This window comes from Macrobrachium nipponense, chromosome 21 (genome assembly GCF_015104395.2).
Source record: "Macrobrachium nipponense isolate FS-2020 chromosome 21, ASM1510439v2, whole genome shotgun sequence".
Classification (NCBI taxonomy): domain Eukaryota; kingdom Metazoa; phylum Arthropoda; class Malacostraca; order Decapoda; family Palaemonidae; genus Macrobrachium; species Macrobrachium nipponense.
This window is the reverse complement of record NC_087212.1, coordinates 14,588,851-14,605,570: the sequence shown is the minus strand read 5'-3', so window position 1 is coordinate 14,605,570 and position 16,720 is coordinate 14,588,851. Positions and strand designations below refer to the sequence as shown.

The 16,720-nt window shown below is 39.7% G+C and overlaps 1 protein-coding gene across 1 annotated transcript in view; it reads right to left on the bottom strand.

Moving 5' to 3' along the window:
* Positions 1-16,720, bottom strand: part of LOC135197670 (uncharacterized) — a 132,731-nt gene that overhangs the window by 22,096 nt on the left and 93,915 nt on the right. Inside the window, exons 13-17 of the mRNA XM_064224683.1 lie at positions 14,857-14,960; positions 12,903-12,982; positions 11,101-11,257; positions 10,434-10,564; positions 9,237-9,424 (exon numbers count right to left, since the gene is read on the bottom strand). Coding sequence (XP_064080753.1) covers positions 9,237-9,424; positions 10,434-10,564; positions 11,101-11,257; positions 12,903-12,982; positions 14,857-14,960 — 660 coding nt within the window. The remainder of the gene's footprint in view (positions 1-9,236; positions 9,425-10,433; positions 10,565-11,100; positions 11,258-12,902; positions 12,983-14,856; positions 14,961-16,720) is intronic.

Genomic DNA, 16,720 nt, shown 5'->3' with positions numbered 1-16,720 from the left:
TACTTTTAGGCCTACCAGCCGAAAACTCTTGAATCACGCGCCTTGGGGGATGCTGGGAGTTCACGGATCAAGGTGTTGTTTTGTTTACAATCGTTATGCAGGCGCGCAAGCGCGAATTTCTTTCTTGCCGCACTAAAAAGTATCTGTGACACATCTCGGAAATTATTTCGTCACTTTGACATAATTTTTGTACCATTTTATATATAATACTTACTCCATGTAACGGCTAATTTAAAATGGTACAAAAATTATGTCAAAGTGACGAAATAATTTCCGAGATGTGTCACAGATACTTTTTAGTGCGGCAAGAAAGAAATTCGCGCTTGCGCGCCTGCGTAACGATTGTAAACAAAACAACACCTTGATCCGTGAACTCCCAGCATCCCCCAAGGCGCGTGATTCAAGAGTTTTCGGCTGGTAGGCCTAAAAGTATTTTTCCGCAAATTTTTAAAAAAACTTTTGTATGTCGACGTAAAATACGTCCAGTCGGCACCCGAGAGACAAAAAATGTCGATGTAAAATACATCCAGTCGGCATTGAAGGGTTAAGAGGAAAAGGTTATGTGTGAGATTTCAATTTACTCTCCCTCAACAGGAAGACCAAAAGAAGAGCAGTAAGAATTTTGGAAATGCTATCAGATGCAGTGACAGAAGTGCCATAGATGTGATACTAATAAGAAGAGACAAACAGGAACAGCACAAGAATACTAAGAACTGGTCTGGGGGCTGTTATGGGTAGATATGACTTAAAAAATGAAATATGGTGAGGGAAGCAATATAAAATTTTGCCAAAACCAAGGACTAAAGCAGCTGAACATAAAAAGTCTATAAAAAGTCCACTGAGAAGCTGACAACAATCAAGAGTGGAGAAGCTGAAATGAAGATTAACTTTACTATGATAAAAAGTACAGAAAGAATCTAAAAAATTATTGCACTGTTGCAGTGAGTGAGGCTGATTTAACACAGCAGATATTACAGCTAGCTAATTTGAGTATGTGGAATAATAAGAACATGAAAAAATTTTAACTCTTAAAAATAATAAACATGGAAACTAAAATACTAAGAAGTCAATAGGGCGTATCAAGAAAGTTTAATCACAAAGCTCCCAAAAGTGGTTGCTGGAAAAAAAAAAAAAAAAAAAAAAAAAAAAAAAAAAAAAAAAAAAAAAAAAAAAAAAAAAAAAAAAAAAAAAAAAAAAAAAAAAAAAAAAAAAAAAAAAGCTTGCAAGACTACACTTAAGAAGTTATAATGAGAAAGAGAAAGGTATACAGTAATGGAATCAAGATATACAATGGGCAACTGAAGAGAAGAGAGCCTTCAAACTCTAGCAGAAGACAGGCAGGGATGGTAAAATATAAAGCTGTATATGGGGAAAACAGAAATGGTGGGTAAGTTTGGTAACGAATGCAAACAGGAATTGGGAGGAAATAGAATCAGAAACCAAATATATATAGCAAACAGAAAAAGGCAATATTCAGTTAGTACAGCAGCTGTGGGAAGCTGGAAAATATGTAAACTGGGATGTACATAAACGATGAAAATTGAGAATAAAAAATGAGACTAAAGATACTGAAACAATGGAAACAGCATTCTGAAAACCCTCTGAATGAAGAAAAATGATATTGTTATTTTACAATAAAGTTTTGTACATACTTACCTGGCAGACATATACTTAGCTTACGTCTCTGACGTCACGACAGAATTCAAAACTCGCGGCAAACGCGACAGGTAGGTCAGGTGATCTACCTTACCCGCCGCTGGGAAGCGGGTATAGAACCAACATACCTTTCTTGCCAAATTTTTTCTCTCTTATACCTGTCTCCTGAGGGGAGGCTGGGCGGGCCATCAATCGTATATGTCTGCCAGGTAAGTATGTACAAAACTTTATTGTAAAATAACAATATCATTTTTGTACATGAACTTTCCTGTCAGACATATACTTAGCTGATTGACACCCTTGGTGGAGGGTACAAGACAGAAAATAACAAAGAAAAGGTAAACAACACCTGTTGTAGGATAAAAATAACCTTGGTTCTTACCTGTTTAGGCTGAAGACTTCATAGATACTGTCTATTAGTCTGCATAGCCATAAGAGCTACAGCGAGGGCGTGACCTACAGCTGAAAAGACTCTTTGGGTCTACTAACGGGACTTGATATCCGCTTACTTAGTAGAATCCAAGTCGGATCATGTCAATGGGGGTTCGCCCTCTTCTATGACAGAACCTGTCCACTACCAACGCAGGGAGCTTCAAACCAAATCCGATCACCTAACCAAACTAAAGTTATTAGTATTACGAAACGAAAAAAGATGCCTACCTGCATCATTTTTCATACAACCATATGAACTCAATTAACAAAAACAAGGAAAAAACACTAAGGATATGGTTCCAGCTCCCTGCCCAGCACCGAATCCGCCGATACGTACGGGCCTTAATGGCGAAGCACTCGTCATACGAATACTGACATCTTTTAGGTAGTGGTTGGCGAATACTGAATTACATCTCCAGAATGTAGTTTTCATCAGATTCTGAAGAGACATATTCTTATTAAAGGCCAAGGAAGTGGCAATGGCTCTCACTTCATGCGCCATGACTTTTAGGAGCTTGAAATGTTCTTCATTACAAGATCTATGTGCTTCTTTCACAAGACTTCTAATGAAGAAAGACAGCGCATTTTTCGACAATGGTCTGCTGGGGTCCTTTACAGAGCACCATAGTCTGTCCTCAATGCCCTTAAGGGTTTTCTTCTTCTGAAGGTAGTATTTTAAACTCCTAACAGGGCAAAGAGTTCTTTCAGGTTCTTCCCCTACTAGGGCAGATAATCCACGAACCTCAAAGCTCCTTGGCCAAGGATTTGAGGGGTTCTCATTCTTTGCTAAAAACGAAGGAAGGAAGGAACAAACCACGGAATCTCCTTTGAAACCTACCCTTCCTTCTAGGGCATGAATCTCACTAACCCTTTTAGCGGATGCTAAAGCCATGAGAAAGAGAGCTTTCCTCGTAAGATCTTTGAAGGAGGCTAAATGTGGTGGCTCAAACCTAGAGGACCTCAGGAAACGAAGAACCACGTCCAGATTCCAACTTGGAACTTCGTTCGAAGTTTTCTTGGAAGTTTCAAAAGATCTTAATAGATCATGAAGATCTTTGTTATTCGAAAGATCTAAATTCCTATGTCTGAACACAGCAGCCAGCATGCTCCGGTATCCTTTGATAGTAGATACTGCCAAACCGCATTTTTCTCTGAGGAAAACTAGTAAATCTGCTATCTGAGTCACAGAGGTACTGGAAGAGGAAAACTTCTGGTTCCTGCACCACCGGCGAAAGACGTCCCACTTCGACTGGTAGACTTTAAAGGTCGAAGGTCTTCTAGCTGAGGCGATAGCCTTAGCAGCTTTTGTCGAAAACCCCTTCGCTCTGACAAGACTTTTGACAACAGTCGAAAGCCAGTCAGATTGAGAGCGGGGAGGTTTCTGTGATACCTGTCGAAGTGGGGTTGTTTGAGCAAATCTTGTCTTTGTGGAAGTGCTCTTGGAATGTCCACCAACCATTCCAGTACCTCTGTGAACCAATCTTGGGCAGGCCAGAACGGAGCTACTAGCGTCATTCTTGTCATCTCCGAGATAGCAAATTTCTTGAGGGTTTGTCCCAGTACTTTGAAGGGGGGAAAGGCGTAGACGTCTAGACCTGTCCAATCTAGGAGAAACGCATCCACTGATACTGCTCCTGGGTCTGAGATCGGGGAGCAGTAAAGTTCGATTCTTGCGTTCCTTGCTGTTGCAAAGAGGTCGATGTGAGGTCTGCCCCATCTTCTCCACAGGTCTTGGCATACCTCTGAGTGGAGGGTCCACTCGGAAGGCAGGAGTTGATTCTTCCTGCTCAGGAGATCGGCCCTGACGTTCCTTTCTCCCTGTACGAATCTGGTGAGAAGACTGATCTTCCTTGATTGAGACCACAGCAGAAGATCCCTTGCTGTTTCGTACAGGAAGAAGGAGTGCGTCCCCCCCTGTTTTTTTATGTACGCCAAGGCTGTTGTGTTGTCCGAATTGACCTGCACTACTGCATTTCGGACGTGGGGCTCGAAGGCTTTCAATGCCATCCAGACTGCCATCAACTCTTTCTTGTTGATGTGCCAGGACACCTGATCCCCCTTCCAGGTGCCTGACACTTCTCTTGTCCCGAGCGTCGCTCCCCAACCTGCTTCCAATGCGTCGGAAAACAACACATGGTTGGGGTTAGGCATGTAAAGAGACATTCCTTCCACAAAACGAAGTGGGTTGTTCCACCACCGAAGGTCTCTCTTGACTCCCCTTGAGATCTTGAAGGAGAACTCCAGATCTAGGGAGAGACGCCTCCAGTTCTGGTATAGGAAGAACTGTAGAGGCCTGAGATGCAACCTTCCTAGAGAAACGAATTGCTCCAACGAGGAGAGTGTCCCCAGCAGACTCATCCACTCCCTCGCTGTGCATGCATCTTTCTCTAGTAAGGTCGTTATTTTCTCGTAGCAACGAGCTATCCTCTCTGGCGACGGAAAAGCCCGAAAAGCCAGAGAAGCTATCCGAATCCCCAGATAGATCCGCTCTTGACTGGGGATTAATTGAGACTTCTGGAAGTTCACCAGAAGTCCCAGAGAACTTGCCAATGTAAGGGTCTTTTGAAGGTCCTCCAGACATCTTTCTTGAGACTCTGCTCTGATTAACCAGTCGTCGAGATAAAGCGACACCCTCACTCCCTCCAAATGTAGCCACTGCACCACGTTTTTCATTAACCCCGTGAAAACTTGGGGTGCAGTCGATAGGCCGAAGCACAAGGCTTTGAATTGGAAGATGTTTCCTCCCATCATGAATCGTAGATACTTCCGTGAAGAAGGATGGATCGGCACATGAAAGTAAGCGTCCTGAAGGTCTAGAGACACCATCCAGTCCCCTGGACGAAGAGCCGCTAACACTGAGGAAGTTGTCTCCATGGCGAACTTCCTCTTTTCCACAAAGACGTTCAGGGCGCTTACATCCAAAACCGGTCTCCATCCTCCTGAGTTCTTCGGAACTAGGAATAGTCTGTTGTAAAAGCCCGCAGAGCGGGGATCTTTCACTAGTTCTATAGCCTCCTTCTCTAGCATGAGATCTATTGCTAGAGAAAGGGCTTGATTCATGATGGGGTCCTTGTACTTGGCCACCAACTCCCTCGGAGTTGTCGTCAATGGTGGTCTTGACGAGAAGGGAATGAGGTATCCTTTGCTGACAATCGATAGGGACCAATTGTCTGCCCCTTTGTGGGCCCAGACGTCGGCAAATTTCAGTAGTCTGGCACCCACTGATGTCTGGAGTCCTTGATCGCTATTTCTTCCCTCTGACTGACCTAGAGAAGGTTTTACCTCTCTTAAAAGGTCTAGTTCCTCTGGTTGAAGAACCTCTGACAGCGGGTCCTCCTCGAAAGGGCTCCTGCCTCAGAGGAGTCTCTTTCTTGGCCTTGGGTTGGAAGACAGAGCGAGGTTTCCTGGCTGCCTGGGCTAACATGTCCTGAGTAGCCTTAGCTGAAAGGGCACTCGAGACATCTTGAATAATTTTCTTGGGGAACAGAAGAGGAGATAGTTGAGCATACATAAGAGAGGCCCTTTGAGCATGTGAAACTGCCTTAGTGAGAAACGAACAGTAGACAGACCGCTTCTTAATAACTCCAGCTCCAAACAGTGAGGAGACTTCACTCAATCCGTCTCTCACTGCTTTGTCCATGCAAGTGAGGACGCAGTTAAGATCTTCAGGAGACAGTGAATCAGGGGTCTGGGTCTTATTAGCCAGAACTCCTAAAGACCAATCAAGGAAGTTGAAAACTTCCAGGACTCGGAACATTCCCTTCAGTAGGTGGTCAAGTTCGTTCATCCCCACGTAGTCTTGGCGGACAATGAGGGCGGAACGACGAGCAGAATCCACCAATGAAGAGAAGTCCGAGTCCGCAGACGAAGGGAGAGCGAGGCCTAAAGGTTCGCCCGATTCGTACCAGAATCCCAATCTGCCAGTCAGTTTAGACGGAGGGAAAGAAAAAACAGTCTTCCCTTTCTCTTCCTTAGAAAAGAGCCATTCCCCAAAACCTCTAAGCGCCTTCTTCATGGAAACAGTAGGTTTCATCCTTACACAAGACGAAACCTTCGACGTCTTCGAAGTGGAGAATAAAGAAAGAGGAGAAGGAGGAGCCACAGGAGAAAGGATATCTCCGAACTCTTGCAGGAGCAAATCTGTCAACCTCTTATAGGAGGAAACAGAGGAGTCTTTTGGTCCTTCTTCTTCTGAGGGATCCTGTTCTTCCTGAGCTGAAGAACCCTCATGATCCTTAGAGGCGCGACTATTCTTAAAAGAGTCTCTAGAGGAAGTAAGACGTATACGTCTTGGAGACAAAGCTTCAGAAACGTGCCTACTTGCAACATCCTTCTTGTCTGGAGGAGTGCGTTTTCCAGATTCTTGGAGCCTAACAGGAGTAAGGCGGCTGTCAGGAGCAGAGCGCCTGTTTGAAGAAGAACTTCTATCAGGCTCTTGGCGCCTATCCAAAGGAGAGCGGCTACCAGGCGAACAGCGCCTGCCATACGAGAAGCGGCTACCAGGCTCTTGGCGCCTGAACCGAGGCGAGAGGATCTCTGGCGACGAGCGCCTACTAGGTGAGCGCCTACTAGGTGAGCGCCTACAAGGGGAGAAGCGCCTGCTAGGATCTCGGCGCCTGACTCGAGGAGAGTGAAAGTCAGGAGAAGAGCGCCTGCCAGGAGAAACGCGCCTAACAAGCTCTTGACGCCTGTCCAGCGAAGAGCGCCTGTCCGATTTAGGGCGCTTGTCAACAGGAGAGTGGAGGCGAGACGAGGAGCGGCTACGAGGCGAGTAGCGCCTACTAGGCTCCTGGCGCCTATCAAGGGGAGCGATCCTGTCTCGAGAAGAGCGTCTGTAGGGTGAAGATCTCCTACGAGCAGTCTGCTCCTTGTCCGAAGGAGAGACAAAGACATCCTGTCTGTCAGGCGAAAGGCGCTTGGACGCAGATGGGATCTTGTCCGAAGCCGAAAGTCTCCTGCGAGAATCCGAACGCACAGGTGAGCGGGCCGCTTCCGTCGAATAGCGAGAGTCAGGAGAGGGGAGCCTGGACTTCTTTACAGGAAGCGAGACGTCCTTCCTACGACGAGACGACACGCAAAGAGAGCCAGCCAGAGCCGAAATCTGCGCCTGAAGGTTAGCCAACACCCTTGCAGGAGAATTCACAAACTCTTGAACAGGTGACGAGGCTCGATCTCTGCTCGGGGAACGATACTCCTGAGATCTCCTACGTTTCTTCGCTTCCACCTCAGGCTCTTCCGAAAAAACTTCAGGGCTGGATGGACGGGCGCAGGGAGCGTTCCAGGCTCTCTTCAAAGGGCGCGAGGCTTCCGAAGAGCTCCATCCTCGTATAGGAGAAGGCGAAGGCGAAGACGAGAAGCATTGGCGCAATATTTCTCTCTTGGAGCGATCCAAGGTAGCCTGGGAACGTTCAACAGGAGCTACCGAGGGGACGCCTGACCGGTGGGGATGCTCCCTAACCTTCCTGCGGCTTTCGACTTTCCTCCTCCACTGGGACTGGGAGTCTGGAAGAGGTCTAGGCCTGGAAGCATTAGGGAGCCGATCAGACGCACCCTCCACTGCACTGGGTTCACTGCACAAATCACTATTGGAATCACTCTTACCTTCTAATTGTTTAATTTTCCTCTCCATACTGCGAATGGTGGCTTTCATGGAGGCCACTTCCGAAGGCGCATCTTCGGCTTCGGTGTAGGGAGCAGGAGCTGAAACTGAAAAAGGAGCTACTTCTAAAATAGGATTATCTATATCCAACTCGCTAATACGAGATCTACTACTGCTCCTAGAAGAAGCTTTCCTAACTTTATCCTTTTCAAGCTTCCTCAAGTAGGAAGACAAAGACTTCCATTCATCCTCATTCAGCTTTTCACATTCATTACAAGGATTATTAAACGTGCATTCATTCCCTCTACACTTCAAACATACTGTGTGAGGGTCTACCGCAGCTTTCGGTAGCCTCACCTTACACTCAGTCATACAACAAACTCTAAACATAGCAGTTTTCTTAGTATCAACATCAGACATCATGAATCCAAGAAAAATCCAAAGAAAAGTTAAATAACTGTCCACAATTCGCGAATGCCAGGCCAAAAGATCGGGTACTTCACCAAAAGTCCGTAGAAACAATCCAGGGCGAAAACGAGAAAAGAATCCAACTGTCAAGAGGTACCGACAACAGGTGTGGTCGACACCGACGACAGAAAAAATCTGGCAAGAAAGGTATGTTGGTTCTTACACCCGCTTCCCAGCGGCGGGTAAGGTAGATCACCTGACCTACCTGTCGTGTTTGCCGCGAGTTTTGAATTCTGTCGTGACGTCAGAGACGTAAGCTAAGTATATGTCTGACAGGAAAGTTCATGTACAAAATGGTTATTTGCTGAAGGATGATAGCATAACAGGGACCAACATAGAACATACCATGCACAGAAGAAGAGATTATATTATATATTTGTGAGGAAAAGACTATATTACATAATTATGGATCTAGAAAAAACACCTGACACAGTATCAAGGATATTAATAAAATGTGCACTACACTAGCACCTGGTAATGTTACTCCACCATACCACTGGATCTAAAGTGGAAACAGTGGTAAGTTTACCACGGTAATGGAAGAAACTAAATGGAGAGCACAAAAGGGAAAACCTGGGAGTTATTTTATGCAGATGACCTGAAAATACTTACAAGGAAGAAATGAGGAATGGACTGGAGAGGAATGAAAATCCATGCAAATAAAACAACGCTTATGGTGACTGGAAAGGAGGCTAAGGAAAAAATACAATCAGGGAAGTGTCCATGTGGTTGGTCTGGTTAAACTATTTAAATAATGTTGTAGGAAAGGCACAAAGACAGGCAACTCTGCACTGTGAAACAAATACATATTCTTTTGAATCAGAAATAAAGTTTCAATTATCTGTGAAGAAAACGTGTGGGCTACTTATAAATAATGAGTTTACTGTAAAACCCAGTAATTTACAAATACTAAACCATGAAAATGCAAAATGCATTACAAAATTAGTTTCAAATAAAATATACCATACTTTCCATTCTGTACGTATACAGAGTAAAGATCATGATTCCTGTACTTAGAATTAATATGAACATATGAAAACATTCACTTAATTTTTCAAGAATACAAATATGAAACCATTACCTTATTAAGTTCACGTAAAATGAGTGGTGGCCTGTACTGAACTTTTGGGCGAGTAAACCGTAAGGCATCAATTGCAACAACTTGACATAAACGGCGCTTCCAAATATCGCATTTAGTAGAATCTTGGTGGTTACTTGTCCAACAAAAGGTGGATGCATAACCACTTCCTTGATTGTATTGCTCAGCACCTACAAAATAGAAACAATAAGTGTAATTAAATAAATGGTATTCACAATGTTGGATGAGAATTTTACTACTTAAATGCACCAAGGAAAAGCCACTGAACAGTGTACACATTTTTAAAGGAAACCATCTATCTTTCTGACCTATACTTCCTTAAATAGAATTAGTGATCATCATGGAAATGTAACATAACATTCATGTATTTCCTGTCCTTATTACAACAAGGCCATCTAGACTAATAACTTGAATTTGATAATTATGAACTTAAATTAGAAGTCTTGTCGTGCCCCTAGTCTGAATAAATCACTTGGTCCAACTTTGCTAAATTTGGTTTTTCATGACTTCCTGCAGAGTTGTGGCTGAAATTTTCCTGATATAAAATATGGAGGAGCTACTTTTGTGCTTATAAATTAAGATTACCTATTAAAATCACCATCTGATTTCTTCCATTATTCTATTTTCTTAAGGATTCGCAGTGCCATTTATGAGGGCTCCTTAATTTCTCAGGTAGCATATTCCTTTCAAAAATAGCAATATCCATATATATATTATAAGAATAATCCATATCTAGACGCAAGTGTCAATACCAATGTAAATAAACATCACAGGACTCTTAATAGGAGTATTAAAGTGATAGATTCATTTCATCCCTACTTCATCTTTCACTCAGATGTTTTAAGAAATAAGTCTAATGACTAACTCATGTCTTCTCTGAAGCTCAATGGCACTGAACATGATGAGGCAGCCAGAATATTTTATTAAAAAAATCAGGAATTTATAGTTTAAAATCAAGACTTGTTTAAACTGAAACTGTTCCCAATGTCTGTCATATATTAGTCTTCCTAAAACTCAACTGTCAAACAATCAGACTTCTACTAAAGAATTATTACTGAACTAAATTTCATACTTTGATACTTACTGTTCTTTCCATATAGTAGTACTATAACTAATGGTTTGTTGGTATGGTGTGAAAAACTATGGGCTTACATTTAAATGAGAATACCATTTGCTAACCTGTGATAATGAGGGCTTCTGTTTTGTCTAAGATTTGTGTGAACAAGCGTGACACTATTAACTCTGGTGACAAAACAAAACGTATTTCTTCTTGTACACATCCAAGACCAAGAACACCACCTCCAATAAACCTGGGAAATGAGAATAAAATGGTCATGAAGTCACTATGACGACAAATTGGAAGTGTCAAGGCTCTGTAAGGTATTGGTTTGTCTGCTTTCTAAGGCAATGTTTGTCTATGGTACAAGCATAGTTCAATCACCCTCTTTGTGTATTCACTGGTAGTTCTATAAATCATAATCAACTGTATTTGAGTACTGATTTGATTGTAACTAACATTTTCAACCAAAGCATCAATCACTTGATCAACCAAAAGTAATATGTCCAATGACTGCTTAGATACTTGGAAAATGTGGATAAAGATTGACAAAGCTAGCCTACTGAGCTATACTAAATGAGGCTGTACTTTAATCTCCACTTTATAAAAACGCTACAAGCCTAATAAATTTAAATGCAGAAATAAACTTTATTTCTGATGATTTAATAAGCAAAACAATGGTATGTTTATTACTTTTTTTACAGGGTGAAATTAAATTTTTGCTTTAATGAAAAAAATACTCAAAACATCTTGAATTCTTTGAAAAAGTAAAGCAAAATATATTCTCACTTGTTAGCAAAATCAACTTGCAGAAGTCCTTCCTTTTCCTCTATTAGACCACTAGAATCCAAGTGAAGATCAGGAAGATGATGTGATGAGCTTTCCCAAGAGGGTAACTCACTAACACTGATGTACTGCCTTGTAAAAGTCACCAATCCCTCTGGTCCTGTGGAGGCATTTCACAATGCTAATATGTTTCTGGTTTATGCAAAAAAAATCAATATCTATTCTCAAATATACTTTTGACAGAAGGACATAACAAAGAAATGGTAACAAAAAGCTCTTAGATGTGATTACTTTTAACATTCTAATCAGTATGAATATATCCTGCTTCCAATTCCAATTTTATAATTGGATAAATATTTTGTAAGCTCCTCTTTCTTTGGAATAAAGTTCCTAGTTTACACTTCTTGTTTCAATCAAGTAGCTGTGTTCCCATTTATAAGTGCATATATAAATATAAGTTCTTTGCTAATTGATACAAGACTTTCAGCAGGTCACTTTTCTGCCTGAATGCAGAACTTTTGACCTAAATTCTAAAATTTCTTGTTTTCTTTTGCATATCTATTTCACTATGCATTGCCATCATATATGAAGTGATTTACATCTTTCAGTTAAAATCAAGAATTAATGACAGATTTCTGTGTATATTAGAATGCGGCACTGAAGTTAGCCAAGAACAAATTTCTTAAGTCATAACTGTTACTTACTCTATTTGCTGCATACAAAAACAACAGGGTAAAATAAGAAAAAAAAATTTTTGATTTTCCATTTTTGACTGATTCAATTATTATATTTTAGTTCCTACATCCATGGGAGACAATATTTATTTTACAATAGCTATCAAAATCATTACAAATAATCTTTTTTCCAGACTAAAATACACTATTTCTTGGATGGCCATGTAACTTCACTGATTGCAGCAATAATTAAGTTTGTCAATATGTCAGTGAAAACACAAGCACGCCAAAAGTAAGTGGTGCATGGTGTGGCAAAAATCTCAACTAGCAGCTTGAGAAGCAAGTTTAATCTTTGAGTCTTACTGGATCATTTACTTTACTTACATTTTTGCCAGTTCATATGCCTGGAGGTTTTGTGTTATTAAAAACTATTTACATGGGACTAGTACTGCATTATGGGATCAATATAAAGTAGTTTCAACAAACCAGTAAATTACATTTATACACTCATGGAGTTATTCCACAGTATTTGTTTATTAATGGCTAAAATTAAAAGCAAGACTGGCCATAAAAGTTGTTGACAGCTAGGAAAGAAGAGCCTTAAGGGAACAAATGAAAGTAAAAGAAAAGAGATTCACTGTTATGTAGAGTATCACTAACTAATGGCCAGTAATGACTAAACTCCAAGGGTAAATTTCAATGTTGTAACTGACGTCCAAAGGATGGTGGGTTTGACAAAAAAAATAAAAATTATTTGCAACTGTGTAACTTATTCTAGTTTCAAATGGTTATATACTTACCTCAATACACACAAAAGTTGACACAGTGACAACTGTAAGACTCCAATAGAGAAGTTTGCTTAAACTTTGTTGTATCATAGGTTCACTTGAGTAGTTTAGAATTATATACTACAGCAAATAAAAATGTTATCTAGTTTCATCTTACAATCAATGACTCCTAAAGCCAACATAAGTGTAAATTTACATTAATACGATTAACCTTCAGCATACACAATAGTAATAAGCAGAGCTGAACATTTAAAATCATTGCATGAAATACAACAGGCAAGGTCAAACAATAATTTTAGTACTATGACGTTGGTATGAATGGATGCACAGTGTAAAAACTTACTCTTTTTCGTTACTCTACGGAAGTAGTTGATTAGGCATTTCAGTTTCTCTAACGATCGCTTCTCCTTGTGTGAAAATAGTCTGAAAATACAAGTTTCATCCATAAAAAAAATAATTAAAAAAATATAATTTTGCTATTTTCTTTCAAGAGAAAACAGACAAATATTCTAAAAAGAGTGAAAATAAGGTAAATATGTTAGCAACAGTTTTTTCAAACGACCCACTATTCATATACTATGCCCCCATTTGGGATCTGAGTGTCCTCGAACACTGCACTTTTTATCTAAGGGAGAGAATAAACTAATAACAAATACTTTTTGTCTAAGGGAGAGAATAAACTAATAAAAAATAAACACATAAACCATCTGGGTTCTCAGGCAACCAACAATCACCTGCCTCATAAAGATAACTGAATCACTGTCTAGAGATCCATTTCTTATATATGGAACAGAAAAAGGGGCACAGAGGCCAGATCTGAAGCATAGGAATCCACAAATGCATCCACTGAGAGGCTCAGAAAATAGTGCTTGAGCAACTGAGCAATCTCTTCTGAGAGAACAACATCCACTGACCAATGAAAAAATTAGAGCACATATAATAGGAAGCATGTTGGACAAGCAAGCATTGTTGACCCCGAAATGATGGGTAGAGGAATCAAGGGTTCTTAATCTAGGGAGGACACAACAATTACAAAGGCTGCTCAGGCAGACCCTAACAAGGATACTGAAGCATGGTTAACAGAATTAAGACAAAACAGTGCTATAAACTCATAACGACAGGGTCATACACAAGAAATTTAATAACAATTGCAACACAAAACCAAGACACTTAAAAAACCGTTATCACCTACAATATGTAGCTTTCGTGAAGAAAAGTTAAAATATGGATACAGTAAAACATCTCTGTCCCTAACAAGAATACAAGACCGTAAGTCTATTACAGTAGATCAGTTGTTACTAACGTAGTTGTAAGCTTAAATTAATAAGTCTGCCAAACTACTAATGGTCACATGAATCCTAATTGACTTTCATTGGTTATTTTGTAAGTCTCAATTCAAAACAAACTGTTGTACTGTAGATGTTTTACATACATCAAAATAAACAATTTGAAATAAAAATATTCAGGACACCTACCTACTATCTAAGGAGCATGGATAAATATAGATCAACAGTCCATATGCAACACAAACACTGAAAAACAGATTTGACCACAAGGACCCTGTCTAATGATCAAGTTTCCCCAACGACTCAAAAGATGTAAAAACTTGGAAATCCAAGAACAAAAAGACTTGTCCATCCAACAGTTACGGCAGATAACTACATAGTTATTAAAAGAAAATAAATAAAACTACAAATAAATGGGCTTGCCCAATGGACTAACTGAAGGCCTCCAAAAATAAACAAGGATTGTGATGATGATGAAATTTCTACAAGAGTTTAGGCAAGATATCTGACATAATAATGTGATGGAAAACTGACAATCCAAGCATTACTGCTATGGTAACAATACTATGTCTGGTGTTTATTCTCTCAGTAACAGTTTCAATGAATTATACAGACTCAATAGTAGATATTTTTCAGAGAGGTGCAGCCAAATATTTCATGGTATTTGGCTAATATCTTTGTTTCCTAGCCTCTTGTCAATTCATTTCTAATGCACAGACTGACACAAAGAAAGATGAACAATAAGAAAACCAAAACAAAGATGGGTATATTTTGAGCTCATTTTACTACTGTCATTCGATTGCAAAAGCAATGATAAATTCAAGTACTAAACCCCTAATTTCATATCAACAAAACAATACAGAAAAAATCTATTTGAAACTCATACACTGCTTTTATTTTTCCTTACAACTGAACAATTTACTAACATGATCATGCATATTACAAAAGATGTTCCCTACATTACAATAAGATATTTTTGAGAAAGTAAAATCATAACAGCTATTAACATACCTATTAAAGTTAATATCTGGATAGCTAGCATACTCGGTATCTCCTCCTTTGGCGTTCCTCCGTGGAAAAGTGCAAAAGAATGCATTTGCAAGAAGAGATGCAATCTATAAACAAAAGAAAAACTATTAATAATTTCAGTTCATAATAACTTTTGGTCATTTAAACTTAATTCTCCTTGTATACTCACCTTGGTAAGTTTATTTGTTATCATGCAGTACATATTCCTTTTTCTGTTAAAATGTGAAAACTAATTGTACAAGCAATGGAGCCACCAACATTTGACACAAATGGGGGAAAAAGGTTAACCAGACCCCAGCTTTAAGAGGATTTGTTCTCACAAACAAAAGATGAAAATTAGAGTAACCAAGTTCAAGAAGTTGAACAGCTAGGTGGTAAAATTACCAAAGAAAAAATGAAAAGCAGAGGCATACAAAAGGATAAGCTAGATACATAAACAGATTTAAGTGTAGAAATGTTGCACAAATCAGACAAAACATTAAGTGTGAACTTTTTCTCTTATTACATAAGCAACTTAACAGATTATCAAATAAGAATTGTCACTAAATAAGTTTTAACCAGTGAAGACCAACATTCATTACAAGAACCAAACAAAAACTTCTTTCAGTGTTCTTCTGAAGATTGAAAAAGAAACCCACAAAATCACTGTGTATAACATGTTTATTTCTAAGTATTTACATTTAATTTTACTCCACACTCAAGAACTTTCAGGCCCTATCTGTGGCCCATTTTCAAGAGACGTGTAGGTTATCAGCCTGGGTCAAGGCCCAGCAGTCTTCTGGAACTTCTTCTTGTTGAGCTGTCATTTATGTGATGGCTGTTCTGGTTTCTTTGAGAGTTGCTAATCCCCTCTTGTCGCTCTGATATCCTGAGCTGATGGTCAATGGGAAAACATAATCTCCAGGTCAGCAGGGTCAATCTTAGCTTCTTTTAATATCAAAGCTCGGCTTATGGGATCTTCTGAGGTAAAACCTTTGTTTCCTTCTACTACTTTAATCTCTCTGATGAGAGCTCCTTCAACTACCCTCCTATGACTGATTTTATTGCTTTTGTATGTAAGCCTACTGTTTTTTAAATCCATCATATGGTCATTTTCCCAACAATGACTAGCTATAGCACTCCCCTGAGAGTTAAGCTGTACTGCCTTTCTGTGTTCTTGGATTCTAGTCCTCATTCCCTACCTGATGCCCCACATATTTGTCTCCACAATTGCTGCAATTGATTATGCATAACCCCCCTACATCATCTGTATTACTGTCTTCTCCTTCCAATTTATTTTTACGTACTTTGTTTTTTACGGTATTATCAAAGGTATATACAAACTTATATTTACTTTCATTTTTGAAGTGATTTGTTTCATTTTAGGCATAAAAGGGAGGGCAACTATTTTCTTGTTTTCTTTATTCCATGTACTCTCTACTTTGTTGAGTGCCCTTTTTCTGAACCATTCTGGGTATGCTAATGCATCAAAGCTTTTATCGATGTAATTTATTTCTTGCTTTATCTTGCAAGGGTCACACGTTCTCATTGCCCTAGGAAATAAACCTGTTAGAACACCTACTTTTATATCATGACTGTGAAAAGAGAAGAAATGAATGTATGAGTTTGTGTGTGGGCTTTCTATATGTGCTGAATTTTTACACACTCATTCATAGACTCATTCTATGAGTATGTCTAAAAAGGGCAATTTATTATTGTTACTTTTCTCTAAAGTGAATTGAATGTTGTTATCAAACTTACTGAGTTCATCTGGAAAAGTTTCTATTTCATTTTCATCACCTAGCAGAATAGCAAAAATATCATGCACATATCTCCACCATCCTTGTAGTTTTAAGTTAGGGACATT